This window comes from Rattus rattus, chromosome 5, assembly GCF_011064425.1.
Source record: "Rattus rattus isolate New Zealand chromosome 5, Rrattus_CSIRO_v1, whole genome shotgun sequence".
NCBI classification, from domain to species: domain Eukaryota; kingdom Metazoa; phylum Chordata; class Mammalia; order Rodentia; family Muridae; genus Rattus; species Rattus rattus.
In genome coordinates, this window is record NC_046158.1 from 21,588,479 (window position 1) to 21,610,780 (window position 22,302).

General features: G+C 38.2%; 1 protein-coding gene across 1 annotated transcript in view; it reads left to right on the plus strand.

The window, feature by feature from the left end:
* Positions 1 to 22,302, plus strand: part of Arhgap15 (Rho GTPase activating protein 15) — a 617,921-nt gene that overhangs the window by 144,256 nt on the left and 451,363 nt on the right. The window contains exon 6 of the mRNA XM_032903250.1: positions 3,479 to 3,571. Within this exon, the coding sequence (XP_032759141.1) occupies positions 3,479 to 3,571 (93 nt within the window). The remainder of the gene's footprint in view (positions 1 to 3,478; positions 3,572 to 22,302) is intronic.

Consider the following 22,302-nt stretch of genomic DNA (forward strand, 5'->3'; position numbering starts at 1 on the left):
TCAGCCCTAGCAATGAGATTCTTAAAGGAACAGTGAATACCTCCCATAACCCTGGAGTTTCAGGATGGAGCATAGATGCAATGTTGATATAGAAGCAGCACAATGACTGGTTTAGAATGATTCCATGAAATTCATACTTGGTTTGCATGAATTCACTGAACTATTGTAATCACGTTCCCAAATCACAAATGACTATGTTACTGTTAAAAAAAAAAGTTAAGAATCTTAACTTATGTAAAAACTAAAAATTTAAAGATGTTCAAGACTTCCTTGCAAAGCCGAAAAGTTAGTTGCATGTTGGTATTTTTCTTCACTCGGGAACTCAGTAAATATTCACTGAATAGCAAGTGTGTACCAGGCACCGTTCCATACATCGGGAAAAACGGTGAAGGAAAAGAAAAACAAGCCCCACGTTGAGGAAACTCGGTTCTAGGGATGGAAACAGAGACAGTCTGTATATAAAATATGTGTTACTACTTTTAGGTAGAAGTGGAGTTAAAGAAGAATTAGGGTAGAGGTCACCAGGAAAGCTGAGAAAGAGATGCTCTACCTAAAGGTTCAAAAGCCTCTGAGGACAAGGTGCCTTTAGCAGGGGGCTGATTAAAGGAGCCACTCTATGGAGATTGGAAAGCAGCGTAGGTATTGTAAATAAAGACAGTAAATGGATGACGGATCTCCAACAGGATCAGTTCAGTAGAGGGAATGAAAACACGATCAATTACTGCCCTGTAGTCTAAAGCCATCGCTACTCCACAAATCCTGAAGTGTTTCCTCCCGAGTATCATCGCAATGTTAAATCCAACATCAAGGCATAGGCAGTGGTTAAGAACCGACTTTGAGAGTTGTGGCTGCATCTCTGTGGAGAGCACCTGTCTGCGCATGAGCAAAGCCCCAGGTTTGATCTCCAGCGTTGCACAAAGAAGATAGTGTCTCTAGTCGCCTTTAAATTCTGATGCTTGGGGCTGGAGAGATGGCTCAGCAGTTAAGCAGTTAATCTTCCAAAGGACCACAGTTCAATTATCAGCCACCAAAAGGTGATTCAGATCCATGTAACTCCAGTTGTGGAGGACCCTCTACCCTGTTTTGTCATAGCAACAGGAACACAAGAGGTACGTAGGTGTACATTCAAGCACAACACTCAATCACATGAAATAAAACAAAGAAATTGAGACCCCTTTAGGCCATTTGCCTTGGGAAACTTCTGCACACCGGAATCAGTCTGACGTATCCTATAACCTTTAACATAGTAGGAATAATAACCGTCTCATTCTATTGCGAGGATTAGCTGATGATGTAGCCATAGGGAGATGCTAGTTAAGAAAATGCTTGATGTATGCAAAAGGCTTCTTATATAATGGAATTCTGCTGCCTTGTCTCCCACCACACTGCATTACATGGGGAAATAAAGCCCTTTAGTTTTATGCCCTTAATGATTATTGTTGGTTCTGAGTATGATATAATTTCACGAACTCTACAGGAAGCATCTTGTTGGTGGGGTTTCTTCATGAGATCCACAGTAGTGACAGCCTGGAAGTCAGGGCAGAGTGAACCTGTGGAACACACTAATTGCAATCATTTTAAGGGGCATGACTGATTTTAAAGGGTTACCCACAGGGCTCCTACTGAATACAAGTAAAAGGCGTGCTGTGGACTGCTATCCAAACAGGTGAATTTTTTCATCCAGAAAAATTATGCTTGAACACCCAGACACATCCACTCCCTGCCCCCACCTCTGTCTCAGACACACGTATATACACACATAAACACACATGCATACACACAAACTCAGAAAATTTCACACGGAGAAACTCACGCTCACACACTCACAAAATTGTACACACACATACACATACGTACGCAATAATTCACACACACACACACACACACACACAAACACACACACACACAATTTAGTTTGCGTACTGAAAGACAAACATATCCTATTTTACCATAGGGATACAAACAAAGCAAAACAAAACAAAATCTTTTCACTCTTAAATTGGATTGTTTTTAAAAGCTAAGTACAATGAGACGTACTGGTTATGAGGCAACAATTAAGGACAGACAATTAAGGACAGACTGTATCTTTTAAGTTTTACATTTCCAATTTCAAGTTTTGACTTAATGACATTGAAAGCTGCCTAAAATACATCATTTTATACTAAATGCTCAGGATGTTCTGTAGCAGGAAAATGGGAAAATTTTTAAATTTATTAGTAAGGTAACCCAGAGTAGCTCAGAGCACATGAAACATGGTTGTAAAGCATCTCTTTATACACTACTTCCTCAACAAATAGTAAATTTCCCAAACTTACCCTATCTTTAACACCCGAAGATGTGTGAATTTAAACTTACGTACTTGTTATTTATTCACTATGAGTCAAATGATGTTATTAGGCTACTCTAACGTTTGTATTAGCTGGTTATTGGCATTTACTGAAATGAAATGACTTTCATTTCTTATGTACTTTGTATAAAAGGAAGCAAATGCTATGATCTACCTAATAAATCTACTTAATTACATAAAATTTACCCATGTACTCCTAAAGTCTAAAGTGTGGATCTTCCTTCCATCCTTCCTTCCTTCCTTCCCTCCTAACTTCCTTCTTAACTTCCTTCCTTCCTAACTTCCTTTCTTCCTTCCTTCCTTCCTAACTTCCTTTCTTCCTTCCTTCTTCTTTCCTTCCTTCCTAACTTCCTTCCTAACTTCCTTTCTTCCTTCCTTCCTAACTTCCTTCCTTCCTAACTTCCTTCCTTCCTAACTTCCTTCCTTCCCTTCCTTCCTTCCTTTATTCCTTCCTTCCTTCATTCCTTCCTTTCTTTTCCTTTTTAAATTCTTATTGGAGAGCAGTATCTCACTGTGTAAACCAGACTGACCTTCCATTCACCGCAGTCATCCTATCTCTGCCTTGTGAGTACCGCAGTCATAGATGTGTAAATGTTTTATTGTTGCCAGTTAATGGTACCTTTTGAACTTTTTAACGTAAAAAAATACAAACATTTGAGGAGACAGTGAGATTAATTGAATCCATTTGTACCAACCTCAAGATGGTATAACTGGGTTGGAATTGACTTTGCTGAAGTCACAAAGCTAGAACTTTTCCCATAACATTGTGAATTTTCAATTTTCCCTTTCACTTTTAGGTGTCACAAGCTTTTTTTTTTCTTTTTCAGGACAGAAAAGGAGCTATTCAAGCTTCTATTTCTTTAACGTTGTGTCCAATCATTTCTATAGTATTGATTCTTCTCATTGTCTGTAACAAACGAATGTGTGTAAAACTTGCTTCTAACTTTAGCATATTAAAATTAGAAAATGCCAAGTAAGAACACTACAGATAAGGTTTCCTCTGGGAAGCACAAAGGGGAGGCTCTATGCCATATATATGTATAACCTTGACCTCAGTCAGCTCCCTTGTTTTCTCTGACACGCTTCTTCAGTGTCGTGTGATCTTCATTCCTACTTCGTTTCTGTTTACAGAAATCCAGGCCAAACGCAGAAAGCGTGGATTTGTGTGGAGCACACATAGAATGGGCGGCCAAAGACAAATCAAGCAAAAAGAGTGTCTTTCAGGTAAGGACGTCACATGTGCTCAATATACTCCTTTTTTCTTTACATCTGTGCCTCCTAAGGTAATGAGAATGACGACCTTCTTGTGGCGTTTTCCCGTGTAGGAACTACCTGTCCGCAGGTCATTATGAAAGACTGACCCTGTCTCCTCTCCTTTGTGGAATCGTGGGTTTATCTTGTGTTTTCCCCTGATGACTGGTTATTATTTAAACAACAACAATGACAACAGAAATACATGTTTTGCGTCCATTAATTTACCTCAACATCATTGAATTTTGCAATGCATTTGATAGCTGTTTGGGGTGCCAACCTAGAATGCTTTACTTAAATAGATTTAATGCAGTACTTTCAAACATACACAGATTAAGATTCACTAATTATAAGCTCTTCTCATTCATTGCCGCCCGTGCCTTCCGGTCATTAACTACGTTTGCCAGTGTATGGAAGGATGGGGAATGGAGCGGCTTATGGGGATAGCAGGAAGATATGAAAGGGGGTTGGGAGAGTAATCAGAACCCGTTAGACACATGTGAGAAGTTGTCAGAGCACAAATTTAATTAATAATAAATTTTAAATCAGTTCATTTTATATTGAAAATTTTCACTTTTAGATGAGAAATTGCTATGATTAATCAGTAGTCACAAACATATTCCATTGAATATTTTTTTAAAAAGCACACAAAATCCTTGAAAGACCAAAAACCTGATATGTGAGGTTACCAAGTCATGATTTCAACATGATTTTTATTTAGCAATTATTTTAGGTTATAAGTTTGATCTATTTTTTTTTCCATTTTAGGCGATATATAATATTTACATTTTGATATCCAATAATTTTGTTGTAGTTCAGAATTATTCCATTTAGGAATGAAGGGAGTAGGTTAATACATTTTATTAATATTAAATATTTTCTGCAAAGATCTGCTCTTTAAGTAAATATAATTATGTAATAAAATACATTGAGGAACTCAGTATTCGGACTTACAGCCGCAAAGCGAATGGCCTTTGCCACTTCTGCTCATACGAGGAAAGCAACCGTTTTGCTTCCAATGCATCCTGTCTATGCTACTTTCTTCGGAAAGTATATTAAAACAATTTGGGCCTATTCAGATTTAAAAAAGAAAAACTACGCACACATGTCCTAGAATAAATTTTCTTTCTGTTTCTAGTTTTAAAGTACTTAAATATAGAGATGTTTTTAACGAAAAAATTAAGTGAAGGGATAGATATAATTATCACCTGTCAACTAAAAATAAAATTTTAAAAGAGAGGAAGGAAGGAAGGCAGGCAGGCAGGCAGGAAGGCAAGCGCAGAGAGCAATGATCCCAAGCCAAGTGGTAGAGAATTTAGAATTTAGAAAACCAAGGTATAAATAATAAAATCGACTTTGTTTGCAAGTGAGAAGGTGAGGATCAGTGATATCCCTCTCCTCTGGTTTCCTTCTCTGGGTGTTCTTCTAACCCCAGTAACAAAATGCAAGGGTCAGACAATCTAGAACAGTGCTTCTCAGCCTGTGGGTTGCAACCACATTGGCAAACCTCTATCAGCAAACATATTTACATTACAATTCATAACAGTAGAGCAACATTACAGTTATAAAGTAGCAATGAAAATAAATTTGTGGTTTGGGATCACGACCACATGAGGACCTGTATTAAAGACTCGCAGCATTAGGAAGCTTGAGAACCACTAAGCTAGGACAGGATGTTGTAGACTTTCACGGATTGTGGGTTCCCCTGATTAATAAAGTTGTAAAAGAAAAAAAGATTAAGTTCAATTTAAAGAGCATGGTGTTTATACAATAGAGCCTTCCATAGATTTGTGGGGCCAGCCATTCTCCGTTTATCTCTGAAAAGTTTCAACAAGTTCAAAACAGACTACTGTCCACTTGGTGTGACAGACAAATGATACTTGTCATCCCTGGCTTTCCAAATGATTGTTCATAATTAAACTTTGGTCATTTCCACCTGATTTATATTTATGTTTCTGAACTTCGTTGCTTCCAAGGACATTGAAGTCTATTTTCACTATTTACAAGTTTCTCGTCATCTGTTTTTGTTTGTAATATTATTTGGACAATTGACGGGGCCTTGAGCCTTCAATATTCACAGGGATGACTTGTATGTTGGCACACATGCAGACAGATAGTATGATAGAAATATTGATAGAAGACAGATAGGCAGATTATACGTGAATATTCTTAATAGTTTTATACAGAGTTAAAAGATAATTGTAAAGATATTGTGAAAAACAAGTTAAGGCAAACATTCTTGTATAACTTTCTGTTCATTCATTTTGAATAAATCACCTGACTTGTCATGAGTGTATGTACCCACAGAGTCCCCGATTTGAGCAGAATAACCTAAGTTACTTTTATAGTTCTGTTAACTAAAAGAGCATTGGGAAGAATTTGCCAGACAACTGAGTCCATATAACGTGCATCAATATTTGATCAGATGCATTAGCTGGGCTAAGTCTCAGATAATCAGAATAAACACGATTACATCTCAAAAGCATGGTGTTAAGGCATTGGTGGGTGTCTGACTGTGTGTAAGGGTTTCATTACCTACTGAATAATGAAACGTTTCTTCCTTATTGAAAAAGACCCTTCTAACTTCAACTGAGGTACCATATCTAAAATAGTTTTAGGATTCCAAGTTTGAATTGGGCTTGATATTCTATCTCAGCCTATGAATTATAGATTACAGATTGCAAACGACGATTGAGATTTTTAGTTCCAGATGAATCAAAGAACAGCAAAATTAGAAATAATTTAAAATTTGAAATCTGTCTTTAAAAAGATGATGGATTGGCATTCATATACCACATAATTATGATGTCTACAGAGAAGTCAAACTTGAAATGAATAGGAAAACAAACACAAAATTTTGAGTGCCTGAGATAGGCTGGAAACACACATTTTTGATCCAGAAAAAAATGGAATATTTTTCACTCACTATTTAGACATCTGACTTCTTCATTTTCTGTATTTAACAAAATCCAAGATTTTTTCATAAATGAAACTCAATGTGGATCTAGTCGTCTTCAAATAATATATATTAATATCACAGTGACGATGTTATAGCTTTAGTATGGCATAATTCTTGGTGACTGAAAAAGACAATCACTTTCTAAGACCAGGAACCTTTGCCTACATTGGAGCCAGAATCTTTATACTGATTTTGTCTTACAGGCATTGTTTAACTGGAAGTAACATTTTAAAATGTGCTGTTCTCTTCTGTAATACATTGCCTATGACAGAAAATCACAGGCGTCAAAATGTGTGTAAATATACCTTTAAATAGGTGAATATTTATATTGAATTACTTGATTTTAGGAAATGTAGTGAGTGTTCACACACACACACACACACACAGCTTTGCACTTATGAAAGAGTTATTCAAATTTGAAATTGGATTAATGAATGTCCATTGGTCTAACTTTTGTTTAATTGTGCAGAAAGGGCGATATTGTCAACCATCACAAATCTGAAACAGTTTGAGAAAGCATTTATCCAGTGAACAATTTGGGATGAACTTTGGACATGTTTCCTTAGTTAACCAAAAGCAATGTCAGGTCTTCACCAGGGACAGCCTGGGCAAAAAAGATTTCTGCTCAAATCACATGTTTTATACATTTCTGCTAAGTGCTGTTTTGCTCTATGGTGTTTAGCCTGAAATTTAAATCACTAAGGATTAAAAAGATTACAACATAATCTTAAATAATCCCAAATGTCATTTAGGGAGAGATAGTTATAATAACTAAGCAAAATCCCACTAAAGGATGGCAGGGCTCTCCAGTAGCATCCAACCACAGCAGGAGTTCCTATTTCTCTAGTCTCACTGGCCACGTTACACATTTACACGGCCTGGCATCAGGAAGTTTAACTGATAACACAGTTGCAAAATCAGTAACAGAAACACAGACCTGGGAGAAACTATCAAGAGTGTTCTCGTTACAAAGTTGAAAGAAAAAGATCTCACTTGGGTTCTTGGCCTTCCTTTAAGTCTGAGGCTTTCTGAATAAAGTCCTTGGAAGTCTAGGGTAGAATTTGTGACATGCGGTCAAACAGAGGACACAACACCAATGGACTCTCAGTCTCCCAGGGACGCCACTTGTTAAAAAGGAGAAGAATCTAGGTTTGGCGGCTCACACCTTTCATCCAAGCCCTAGTGAGGCAGAGGCAGGTGAGCTCTGTGAGTTTGAGGCCAGCGTGGTCTATACAGCAAGTTCAAGGACAGCCAGAGCTACATAGAGACCTTGTCTGATCAACCAAACACAAATAAAACTGATGACAAAGCCATGTAATTATCTATATGCCATTAAGTTATAACATGATAATAGTTTTCTGTCCCATAAAGCAATTTTAGATGTGACTAGAAATATGTCAACTACTGTACTTATTGAGCCAAGACACTGGGCTTGCTCTGGCTGATAGATTGTTGCTGCTGAGGCTAGACCTGAATGCAGTTAGCATAAGAAACAACAAAGAAAACAATTTGGGAAGTTTATCTGCCTTGTGTTGCAAGATTCTCAAAGTGTAGCTGAAATGAAGAATAGGAGGTACAATTTGTTTCTTTAATTCTTTTCTCATAGGGAGTAAGATATTAACTGATTAGCTAAGATATTGAATTATCTGTACTCTTGAAGACATTTTTGTCAGACTTAGTGTTTTATAAACAATTTTTAATCAAAATTTGCTGTTGAATTTATTGGATTTTGACAGATTGCATGTATTAAGTTGTATAATTCTATCAGTTAATGAGTAGAACAATGTCACTTGCCTATCTATAAGACAGGGACTGTAGAGCTGACATAAGGGATGAAGGTTCACCTTACTCCCATGTTCAGGAGATAAATACTGTGTTCAAATGTCTCGTATTTGACATTGCTTCTTTAATATGAAACACATCTGCAGAGAGGGACCTTGTTCCCTATAAGGAAAGTAACGTTGCAGTAGGTTTAACATTTAATTACTCATTAATTTTCCAACTCTGGGTAAACTCCTCTGGCTATACTGTACATTACATATATTTGTGTATTTTTTCCATGGATATGCAATACAACTAAACATAATTTGATTGCTTGCCATGATCTGACATGTTTTAGCCTCACCTAGTTTAGTACTACTTAAGTTTATTAATGTGGTGATAATTTAATAACATCCTGGAACATGCTACTTTAAGCCAAAAGGAAAACTACTGGTATTTTGCTTTTATACATTTCTTGTGTCAAGAGGGTTGGTTTAGAATAAATATGAGCATTTACAAATTCTCTCATTCATTTTGCAATGTGTACAGTTAGTCTCAACGCAAAGGGGGATTCTTCACATTTATAAATTTGAGGTAAGACTGGTTTCAGTTGGCAGAATTACTCACAGTATCTTTAAAGGCATGGAGTCAGAAAAATAAGCCAGGATAAGGAGAAACATCACCATCCAGTACAGTTTTTGTTTACTCCATGGTTTGCCCTGGAGCGTTCCATGTGTCTATGAGCGAGATATGCATCCATCCCTCAGAGGCACAGTGAAGCAACGAATATGTCTGGAGATCTGGATGTTCTCAGCCGATGTCTTCAGAGACTCGGGTTGGAGATTCTCTCTCAGACTTGTGATTCACACTGAGAAAGGATGACATAATACCTCCTCTCCTACCTGACTCCTCTCTGGGTTAAAAGTGAATAGATCCCTCAGCATATTTTAAACTAGCTACGAAGAAGTAACTTTAACCCAAATACTGATGATCATCATTATTTCTATGTTCAGTAACCAAACCATCTTATAACGGTCTGCATGACATTGCAGCTGTGAATTTCAGGAGACTGTAAATGGAGGCGATGCGTATCTGTAAAATGTAAAATCACACACACACACACACACACACACACACACACACACACACACGTGCGCGTGCACATGCACATACACTGGCTGTGACAAAAGAGATCCTGAACACAAGGGGGAAATTAATGTATTCAAATTTTGGTAAAACCCAAATCTCCTTAGCTCTGACTAATAAAGGGAGAATAGAAACAGAGTGAAACTCCAAGCCCACCCATAATTAGAGAACCACACCCTTTCCTTCAGACCAGACCAAGCCCATCCCTTTAGAGCAAATCTCTAGGAAACACTGGGTTTTTTGTTTGTTTTTGTTTTTGTTTGCTGATTTGATTTTTGGGGGAAATAATAAAGGTTCTTTAACCTAAATTCTTGGAGCTAATATACAAAAATCAAATACATTGCTAGAGAAAAGATTATCAAATGTGTCCCACCTGGGAGATCCTGTGTGGCTCCTGGCTATAAATCTTAGACTCGAGACACACTCATTTGCACTTCCCTCTCACTATCTCAAACTGCTGAAGGTCACTGCTAGTGTCCTGCCGTTTCATCTGTTCACACTAGGGTCAGAACACAGCGAAACTGTAAGGCAGTAGCCACCACACTGACCGCTATTGATAGAATTTAGGGCCAAGTCAAAAGAACTAAGATGTGAAATTTCCAAAATGACATCCATTAGGTCAAACTTTTGAACTGACAGCAGTGAACTTGACGTCATGTGCATTTTCGCAGAAGAATGTAGCCAAAGGGCTATAAAGCCACTGCTTTGGTCCCTTTGGCCTACGGAGTAACTAGGGTGTGGAATGGAGGAAAGTCTTTTATTTATACAATCGGAGTTTCAGTCTGACCTCAGGCTACCTGCAGCAAGCTGCCCTTCATTTCTTGGCCTCATGCTGGGATTCCCACCTCTTACGAAACTTTTATTTCTTCATGCACTGGTAGAACAAGCATCCTGGTCTCTAGGCTATCCATGGGTGATTGTGGTTCACTGCAGCTTCCTTGTAGTTTCTGCATAGCCGAAGTGAGGCTTCCAGGTCCTAGGTAACAAAACCTAAAGCCTTCAAACTACACACAGCAATCTGAGCAAACTAATCCTGGACCTCAGGGAAGATTCCGAGGGATCGGAGTGAAATTATCAATTACTAGACTTTTTCTACTTGTGATTTTCGTCTTGTATAAAGCACAGGAAATGTGACTTTGACTCTGGCATGACAGCATTCCAAGTAAGGGTTCTTTTTTGCATGTCTGTTTCAGAATTCTCATTTTGTATTTGTAAAACAAAGTAGCCATGTTTACTTCATGCTGAGTCTGGTTTTCTTCCCTTTTTAATAGCAAACAGATGTATTCCAGAAAAAGAAATGCTTTAATCCCTAAAGCTGATATATCATATATGGAGCCAATACATGCTAACTCAGTTTACAGCCTGTCCATGGGATGGACAGAGTGAAATAAAATCGAGTACCTTAGGAATCACAAAATCACCTTCAGATAAATAGTCAGGGCCATTCTGTTTTTAGAAACATAAGACAACAAAACTGTATCCGAGAGCAAGAAACACACACACACACACACACACACACACACACACACACACACACACACACACATTGAGAGAGAGAGAGAAACACAAATATACCCATACAAACACAAACACACACAGACACAAACACACCTACATAGCCACGAGCATGAGAGTGCGTACACACCCCACACACACACACACACACACACACACACACAGTGTTTAAATACCACTAGCCACAAGAAAGAGGAAAAAAATCTGGGCAGTGGTGAGAAAAACTCTAAAACCTCAAAGCAATGTTTAAAGCAGGAAAAGAAAATAACAAAGCATTTTTTGTAAACAAAGCCTTGAAATGAACTCAAGAAAACAAATAGTTTATGATGCAAACTAATGCCAGCACTCACTACAGAAGTCTCGTGTGGGATCTAGACAGAATCCTTCAATATATGAGTGAAATTTCATAACACTAAAAGCTTACTAGAAAGAAGATTTAAAAGCACGGATAAAATTTAGAAACATATATGTACCTGCAAAGACAGATATGCATACAATATCAATTAGTTATAAATGAGGCCATGAATTAGAAAAAGTGTGAGAAGGGGTATATGGGAGGTTTTAGAGGCAGAAAAGAAATGGGAAAAATGTTGTGATTAAATTATAATCACAATTTTCGAAAGTCAAGGATATAAAATCTAGGAAGATGGCTCCGGGGTAGGGATACACACACACACACACACACACACACACACACACACACACACACACACACACACACACACTCCATTTTATGAAGCATTTCATCTCCAATGTTGATGGGGTTCAACCCAACTCATTTACAATGACAAAATTAACTTGTTGCAGGAGTAGCTCCAAGGCGCTCGATCTACTGACACCGAACTTCCTTTAGTACCTTAGGTAGACTTGGCAATTCTGTTGCATCTTAGCTGTTATCTAAACAATGCTTAATTTTCGAGAGTCCCATGCTCCCATCAAACTAAAGACCGATGTCTGATGCCTGGTATCTATGATAGGGATCTGAACTCAAATCATGGCAGAGCGCTTGCGAGGTGCGGTTGTCTGATGCACAGGATGCGCTGATGAAGGGGTTGGAACCTTTCTTCTTTGGTAGGTGCTCTGCAACAGACACCATCACAGATGTTACTGTCCATCTGAAAGGAAGGAACAAGCCCTGGCAGTTTTCAGCACAATATCCAATTAAAATCACTAACGATTTAATGTTTAATCAGCATAAAAGTAAATATTTGGAGACCCACGTGCTAGGAAAAAAAATGCGTCCCATGAAATATAATTAATGGCACGAGAAAGTGGCCGGCTCCGTCGCAGACAAATTTGTCCTTTTACTAAAGTAAGGCTTGTTCTATTATTAACACTGGAGATCTTAGCTGGGCAGCAGAGACTGCTGCATTATTCATAAAAGCGTTGCTGCCATCTGGTGGCCGATCAGCAGCTCAGCACAGACGGCTAATTCCATTTGACTGGGTCTCATGTGAGGGATGCTAGACAAGGCTCTGGGTGGTAAAGAAAAAAAAAAAAGGAACTGTGAGCAGTTAGGTTTCGATGTCATTCACTTGATGACTGCCCTTGTTCCCCATGCCTTGGTAGAATGAAAGTCTCTAGGAGGAGTGGGATAATTATATATTTTTGGCTTTACTGTGAATGTGTATTTTACAAGGCTTATCTGAGGAACTTACTCTTGGCTGTTGTTGACTGACAAATTTTATTGACATTCAGTTCTGTTGGCAAATAAATATGTACTCAAATATTAGGAAGATTTATTGAATCTAAAGATATGTTATTTTGTGTAAATAAGAATATATGTGAGATGCTGTAATCCCTCATTTGGATCTAAGCATGAATTTTCTTAAGTTATCATTCACTGAGCCTGCTTTTGGAAATAATACAATTTATAATATCAAAAGGGAAAAATGAGCAGCGATTCATAAAACTTGAGATTCTATCTCGTCACTGCAGGGTTCTACAAAGAAATCTGATTTCATGACTCAGAAACCTATAATGTAATAGAACTGAGGAGGACTTAGAAATTAAATGACACATATTTAGGTCACATTGCGTGTTGGGAGCATGGAGCTTTGTGCAGTAGGGTACCCACTCATTTTCTCAAGGATTAGGGTGACTTCGTGTCCTGGACTTTTCTAAAACTTGCTAAAAGCATAGGATTTTTTTTCTATTGTATGTGGTTCTAAAAATCATAGGATCGTTGTATGTGGTAAAATCTGAACCTGAGAATGGATATTTATGTAGATCAAAAGTCTTTGAAGAACATAAGATATAATGAGTTAAAATTGCCCCAGGAGGGAGGTTGGAGTTCCTTGAATTCTCAGAGATGGTATTTAATAGTTAATGTCCCCGTTCCGGTGGACGTTTCCTTGCCATTAAACTGCCTTATGATTTAGTAAAAGTCGCCTGCCTACAAAGAGGCATGGCGCTACACTGGGAGAATTACAATATTGAATGAATGTTATTCTTTAGCGTAAGAGTTGCAAGTGACTATTTTTAAAGGAAGACATTTGGATTTTATTTTAAAATTCTCTGGAAGGCTTTGGTTCTATGTATAGACATTTGCCATTACCTCTGTTACGAGTTACTTTTGATACTGAAAATTTTGCCTTCTTGAAAACATTTCATTTGACTTATGGAAAATCATGTCCCACCTTCCCTGGAAGAATACCAAAGTCCCTGCTCCCCACCTTGTTCCTCTCCTCCCCACGTTCTCCTCAGGAAGATGAAGTACACAAGACGCTGTCCAGAAAGTAAGAGCTATGTGTCACTTGCATCTGTCTCTTTCGTACATACGTGTGCATTTTAAAGTTGATCCGTCCCCCAGGAGGCTTGACTACAGCTGCAGGGTGGTTTCTAATGGTTCCATAATTGACACAGCAAAGCTACGGTCAGAGCACCCAGGTATTAGTCAGAACTTCCTCTTGTTTTTATCAATAATATTTGCTTTCTGGCAGCTTCTTCACTCTTTAACAGCCTATTCCTGTTTACTTAGGAAGATTACTCATATACTATGATGAATGATTTTACCTTAAACAGCTTAGTAGGCAATTGCTAGATGTTAGTGCATAGCGAGAGGTTTGGTGATGTGTTGGTTTATGCAAAATGGTAATACTGACAGACATATCTCAGTGAAAAAAATGTTCATTTTATTTCTTAAGATCTTTTTTAAAAATCTCTTTGGGCACACGGTTTTTCATGGATGCCTTTGACTTAAAAAAAGTCTGAGAAACCGAAAGTTGGTCTGCTACTAGTTTATTGTAGATCCCAGAAAACAGATTTTAACAATCAGCAAGAATAAAACGTCAGGAAAACAAAAAACAAAAAACAAAAAAACAGCAGATACGAACGCCTAATAAACTTGGTCAAAGGGCGGCATGATGCTAACAAGAGTTTTCTACCCAAAATTCCATAAAAAGATTAATCAAAAACCTCTTTTTATCACCCTCTGAGCCTTTGGTTTATGGCTGCCACCGGAAGGATGTCTTTAGTTCTCTTCAACTTCCTGGCCATACGCATGTCAAGCATGCTCATCCAGGCATTCTTTCCTCAGAGTCCATGGATAGCCGTAGCAGAAAGCAAATGGAATATGATGCAGCTTGAGGCCAGGCATAAGCTGTCTGAGGAAGGTTGATATGAATGCGGACACAGATGTGGGGAGATGTGCGGCTGGGGAGCAGCAGTGTGTGATGCGATGCTCTCCCACTAACGTTCAAATGTCCATACGTCTCACCTTAAATGTTGTCTCGAGTTTTAGACATGTGACTGCTCATTTATCTATAAAGGAGCTAAGAAAAAATTGTAGGGAAAACAGTTCACCCTTTTCCTGCACCTGTGTATGAGGCTGCATTTGGTAATTATTGCCTATTTCATTCCAAGGGGCTCTGGGTTTTCCTTATCCATTGCCGTGGTTCTGTTTTCCGGCTCTGCTATTTTTCATGTCTCAGGACTGTGGGGCTTGGTTTTCTTGATATTTCCTAGTCACCATTTGATGCAACTTCCAGCACATTGCGCTCACCAGGCCTGGAAGATTCAAGAGGCAACTCCTTGAGTCCCTTGCATGCCAGAACCATTCTTGCTGTCAGCATACAGCAAGAGGGCCATTGTATTGTTAGAAAGGCCAACTTTCCCCATGAATATACCACGCATTTTCCGTATTATTAGCCCATATCTTCTGTATGCATAGCTACCAGCCCTTGGCCATAGTTTTGAGTTAATTATAGCATTTATTACTGACTATCTTATATGGTAATACTGATACCTTTAGAAGCAAAACTCTCCCTGTCCTAAGAACAAAGATGTGTAATCCAGCAGAGGCCAGGTTTGGGAACTTAGAGGCTTAAATGTTATAGATGTTTGCGACGGTGGCTGCTCTTTGGTGTACTTTGGTTCTTAGACACCTATGCTCTAGCTCTTTGGAATGTCACCACGGAACACCATAGAATCATGTCACCACGAATCCTGTGCTGTGGATCCTCTCAGTGAGGGCACTGTACTTGCAGTATGACGAAGTTTCTTACTATCAAGTGCCACCTTATTTCAGATGCATTTTAAGACACCATACCATTACAAGGTTAATTGTCCCAAAGTGATGGGGCACTTAGCAAGAACCGTGTGCCCTAGAGCTCGGTGTCCCGGGTTTCTTCGCTTTGAAGCAGTGCAGTGCCTTTAACAGAGCTAATAACCCCACATTACTAGTTTTACATCCATAAAGATCAGAAACAATGGAACAGGCACAGGTACCAATCAGAAAATACAAACCCATATCTAGGGTTGATTTCCAGTCCAGGGAGACTGAATCGAGATCCCAAGAGCAGAACGGGTTCAGTTTGCTTTCCGGAACCTGGCTGTTGTTCTGACGGTCTGAATGGTTGTCTCTCCTGATGAAAGGCTATTCAGTAAGCAAAGCTATATTGGCTTTGTTGGGAGGAAGCAATGGTGTTAGGTCAACACAGAGTCACTAGGCCTGACACTGTGACTACCTCATCCATGGATTTGTTTTATAAGATCTAACTGGCTAAGGCTGAGAAGATAGAGAACATCAAAGATTCAAGTCATCTGGTCCAACGGTGTGATCTCTGGGAAAAATTAAGACATTAACAGGAGATATAAAACATGCGTGTTCTTGCTGACTCTTGTGAGTCCGCTAATATTTTCCAGACTTCGTTGTCTCCAAACTTCTTTCTACATTGTCCTCTCCGGGCATCTGATCACCATATAAAGCTATTCCTACTGTCTATATTCCTCTCTGGCTTAGGTTGCTTGCTTGAATGACTTGTAGTAGCATTTCTGCTCACCACTGCCTTAAATCATCATCCTAGAGTGGACTGATGATAGGTGCTACCCATGACTTTTCATTCTTCATCAGATGACTTCAATACCATCCATGAGACCCTAGAGTCAAACACAGGAAACATCCCTAGACACACGTGTGAAGGGAAAAAGGAAAATTCGATTCACTTGTGCGTGAGACTTAGATTCTTCAGAACTGTTGTCCCAAATTCCAAATGTTCTATTTCTACCTCGGGGTTGCCATATAACTCTTCATTTAGTAGATTTGTTTATGGGAATCATAATAGGAAGCTACATAGTCTGTTGAAAATATGATCAGATACTTACTATTGATTTTTATCCATTGAGAAGCCAAGGTGTAACATTCAATTCCTGAGATTTCTTTGATGCAGAAGAGAAAGTCCTTCCTCTAGCATCTCATAAGCTTCTAAAATGTGGGGGTATGAAACTTTTAGCATAACCCACTACAAAAGGTACAGATATTATACTCTAGATTCTCTTTGAACTTTTTGAGTCTTAACATCCTGAGAGTCAAAGTACAAGTGCCACAGTCTGGATATGCTAAAGGCGTTCGTTGGTTGTGGACACCTCTATCAATGGTTTCCAGAAATGCTCCCATTGTGTAACACACAGCGTGCATCTAGCAATAGAGGCTCCTTTCAGTCATGCAACTTAATGAGAATATCTGAGTAAGACTGAGATTTATGGCTTTAATCAAATAAGTAATTTTTTTAAGCCTCTAAACTCTGGGCTCACTCGTAACAGGATGAATACCAAGCTGATCCAAACTATGCATTTATAAATAGAATCCAAAGGTTTAATTCTTATGAGAAGTAACGGCAGTTCTGGACATAGGGTGCAACCCTTTAAAGAGCTCGTGGGGCCCCAGTGGATTACCAAGTTCCGTCTTACAGAGCAGTAGAGGAAAGGCAGGTAGTAGACTTCGTTTGGCCCTGTGGCTCTCCTATTACTCAGTGTGTTTATAGAAATAACTGCTTAACAAAGTTAACTTCCAGGAAGGATGCCAGGTTACAAGGAATCATACCCAAGTCTCAGAAGCACATTGGGCCTGCACCCAAAATGTTTGCAACATTAGGTGGAAGCAACATAATCTGGCTTGGAAAGTTCTAGGGGAACAAAAACGACAGTGCTCAGGGAACACTGCGTTCAGCGTCTTCAAGATCGTATCTTTCTTGGCCTCTTGGAAAACAAGGGAAAACTGTGTATCTTGCTATTTTTCAAAACAACGTGGACTAACAGAATCGAGGGTTGTCACAGATCATTGTTAAGCCAACAACTTTAGAGGTTCTAACCCACAAACTGGGATGTCAGACATAAGAGAACATAGAAATACAGTTGGGAAATCTAAACATAGCCCCAACGTTTTGGCATTTCAGGACTTTCCAGGGAAAAGAAAAGAAATTTGATTTCTGTGCAGTTGATGGGAAAGCTTGCAAAAAGGCCTGAGAAAACTAAATTTCACATATTTTCATTGCAAGTGGTATTTTCTTGTTTGCTTTTCAAAATTTGAAAATGACCTTACATGTTAAAAGTCATCAGCTAAAAGCAGCTGTGAAGGCTGTGGTACTTTGGAATTTAATATTGTAACAATTGTTGATTTTTAAAAAGATATATCTGGAAATTGCTACCCTTATTAATTTTAGAAGTTGTAGATTTTTCCAGATCAGGTACTTATTGTGTAAAGTGGAGACATGATTCATAAGCATGTCTATCTCAATGTATTGTTAGGTTTCCTTTTCCCAAAATACGTAATATAGAGGTTTTATTTACGTTTCTCCTTGGAGTTCTTTCCTTTTCTTTTTTCTTTTTTAAAAATTAAACCTAAAATGCTCATGTTTAAATTTCAAGCTTGTTTTGTCTGGGATCTAAAGTTTATTTCAATTTCTTCAACTAAATTAAATTCTAAAACTACCATGAGCTTATATTTCTGGATTTATAGCAGGTTTGATTCAGTAGCAAAGGGTGATGGGGGAAAAAAGGAATGGAATAATTGATTTAATCAAAGGCTCAGTGGTTTGCAATCTCCTAATGCTGTGATCCCTTAATCTAGCTCCTCATGTTGGGATGACACCCAAAATAATGCTATGTTTATTTTGTTACTTTGTAACAATAATTTTGCAACTATTATGAATCAGAGAGTAAAAATGGGCTATGTAACCCACAAAGGGTCATGACCCACAGATGGAGAAACACTGTTCTATGAGTCTAGTAACTACTGTACAGCACTTCAGGTGCTGGGTGCCCAGTTATCAGTCTTCCACAGCCCTGGGAACAGCTCTGGAGTTTGGATTTGGGTTTTTCAGAATGCCCAAGTTTTGGTTAAGATGTCCACTAACACTCAATTATTCACCACTATTGTCCATCGCATTTCTTATTCTACAGTTTGTTTTAAATAAATTTCCCATCCCTTATAAAACATTGTGTGTTTGTGTGTGTGTGTGTGTGTGTGTGTGTGTGTGTGTGTGTGTGTGTGTGTGTGTGAAGACATACTACCCTATCTGATACAGTGGGATAACATTGTGTTTTTCAGTGTAACACAGATTGATCTATAATGAAAATTTAAGTGATTGGAGAAAGCAGCTGGAGTACATTTCAAATCCAAGGTCTGAGAAAGTGCCTGGCATTGGCTCTGTGTAGAATAGTGAATCCTAGCTCTTCTGGAACCCAAGTAGGGCACACGATGTCGGCTATTGGAAATATGGATTTCGGTAATGAGGGGCTTGCTCATACTTTTTAAACATTAGAAATCTGCGGTTGTTGATGCGTTCTATATTTCATTCACTTCTCCAGACTAATTTCTTAAACTTTTTCCTTTGGTTTAGTAAGTCCAATATTAAAGGCCAAGAGATGTTATAGAGGCAACTTCTGAACAGGACTTCCATCATATTACAGCTATGCAGGGGTTCTCGTGTTTCTGGATATGTGAAACCAATATAATAAATTAAAGAAGACAATAACAACAGAAAAATACAATAGACCAAGTATTATTAAAGTTTTTCCTTGGCACATTTCAATATCTGGACCTCGAATGAGCCAAAATAAACTTTAGTGTACTCTAGGGTGAGTGAGTGTGCGTGCATGCATGTGTACGTGCATGTGTGTGTGTGTGTGTGTGTGTGTGTGTGTGTGTGTGTGTTATGATGATTGTTAGTTATATTATCTACATTCTGGGCCCAGACTTAGGGAAAAAACTGTTTAGCACAGATGTAACAACACCAAATGTGTCTTTAGAGCCCCTACTCAGAAGGGACCTATGTCCTATCTGTCTGTATTTCATGGTACTGAGTCTAGAACAGTAGAGATGCATTGGCCACTGCCCCAGCTGCCCACCATAGTACACAAAACCAGTGCAGGAAGAGCTCCTGGTTTGCATCAAGAATAACCACATAACCATCAACAGTCTTGGCACCAGTAGACATTCAGATTATTTGCATCATCTAAATGAAAGGACATCGTGTTAGGTGTTGATATTGTTAAGATAGAGTGAATTGCATCACATCTTTGCGAGAGTAAAAGCACATTTTCCACAACTGTTTCCTTTCCTGGGTGTTGATATAATGACTCATTTAAAGGAATCACTGAAGTTCTTTGATTGAACACTGTTGAATATGGAATGAGAGTTCACGTTATTCAATAACATATGTCAACCTGCATACCAATTCATAACTATTTTCAAATTAGTTCGGAAGTGTTTAGGATGTGGAAACTTTGGATTAATGATTAAAGTCAAAGGAAGATGTATAAATGATAAGAACTAAAGATCAGAGAATTCAGGGTAAAATATGTTCTTTCAGAAAGAAATACCAAATGAAGCAAAGATTTTAAAGTATTTTCATTTAATATTTGACTGATATTAAGAGCTTGTTCATTTTTCTAATGACAAGTTAGTATATCCTCAAATATATTACGTTCAATTTGTAGACATTTACAAGATGTCTTAAAAATATAAAGTGTGTAAATATAATGACTAATGTGGTTGGACTCACATTAAACATTTGGCACCGTGAATCAACTATGAGGAACATTGTTGTAATAATTTTCTTCTAGATTTCAAAAGAAAATTATTGTTTTTCTGTTATGTCTTATAAAACATACCTATAAAATTTTATAATGTGTATGTGTATGTATATATGATGCATGTGGGTATGGATGTATAGGTATATACATAATGAGGTAATATTAGACGTGTTTTATAAAAAGAATGACAGTCATAAGTGTAAATTGTTCCATAGCAAAATCAACAAAATTTGACTGTGAGTAAAGCCATCTAAATTCATAAAATGCCTCATTTTTGGTGAAAAAGTTTTGTTACAAGAAAAACAACTTTGATTTCAGTAAACAAACTACCTAGTGTCAATGACAATGACTGAATCAACTCTGTATGCGGTAGGCATCTCAAAGTTGTTCTGTGTAGTTTACTATTTCATTTTGTCATTTGAAACCCCTGTTTTTCTTATATAGACCATATTGGTTTAAAGCAAGCAGACAAAAGGGCCCTCAAACAATCCCAGTAAACTAAGCTGCAATTAGTTAGCATTCTGGCACTTGAAAAGTCTACACTTTCAGAGTAGAAGCAGGAAAATTTGGCCCAGCAGCTGAACTGGTGAAAATTCTCAACAACAAATAAGACCTAAGCAAGAAAGAAATGAGCAATAGATGTATAACATAGCTGTATCTGAGAACATAGAAGGTAAAAGAAATATTTTGTACCTCATACAAAAAAAGTTCTTTTCCTTCAAACAAGTTTAACAGAAGTCAGTCAAAAGTCCACTGTGGGGTGTGTGTGTGTGTGTGTGTGTGTGTGTGTGTGTGTGTGTGTGTGTGTGTGTGTGAGAGAGAGAGAGAGAGAGAGAGAGAGAGAGAGAGAGAGAGAGAGAGAGAACTTATAAAAGTTACAGATGCAATAGTTAGGATTTATAAAAGTTACAGATGCAATAGTTAGAAAATGTAATTTATAAGTGATCCATAAAATAGCAGAATGACAATGTTTGTTATTAGTATTTTGGATGAAAAAGCACTTAGGAAATCTACAGATGCTTGAATAGAGATTGGACTACCAAGTAACAATAAACGATGGATCCCATGCTGTGAAAGATTGTAGAAGATACAAAAATTAAAGAGTAGAATAATCTGTGAAGCCAACCAGTGGTAGCACACACCTTTAATCCCAGCACTGGGGAGGCAGAGGCAGGTACATCCCATGAGAGGGAGGCCAGCCTGGTCTACAGAACAAATTCCTGGATAGTGAAGGCTACAGAGAGAAACTCTGCTTGAAAAAAACAAAACAAAACAAAACAAAAAATAACAAAATACAAAAGGAGTGAGTTAGAAAAAATTGGCATTTGCTGAATTAGCGTCAGTGTGTAACATTGACTTAAAATTCAAGTGCAACAAAACACAGTTCCATGTGTCTGCCCTTTAAAATGTATGAAAGGATTGTTAAAACGTTAGAACGTCTTTTATTCTTATAGCTATGACCCAAGCCTTGCTTGGATGTATGCTTTAAATTTCTTTAAGCAAGCGGAAACACTGAGATTTACATGTCCAACCCTCCTGGCCCAAACTTTAACATATGTCTCTATTCTATTGAGACTCTGTGAATCATGTTGCAATTGAGAGGTTACTAAAGTAGCTTTTGTATAAGTGGCATAATTTCATTCTTCTCTATGGATGAATAAAACCCCTCTCTATATATAGACCACACTTCATGAAAGCTGAGACTTCTTTACATAACATAGTATTTGCGCTCAATTTTCACCCAAACTCTTTTTTTTTTTTTCATCTTCATTAACTTGGGTATTTCTTATTTACATTTCAACATTTCAATTGTTATTCCCTTTCCCAGTTTCCGGGCCAACATCCCCCTAACCCCTCCCCCTCCCCTTCTCGATGGGTGTTCCCCTCCCCATCCTCCCCCATTACCTCCCTCCCCCCAACAATCCCGTTCACTGGGGGTTCAGTCTTGGCAGGACCAAGGGCTTCCCCTTCCACTGGTGCTCTTACTAGGCTATTCATTGGAGCCCAG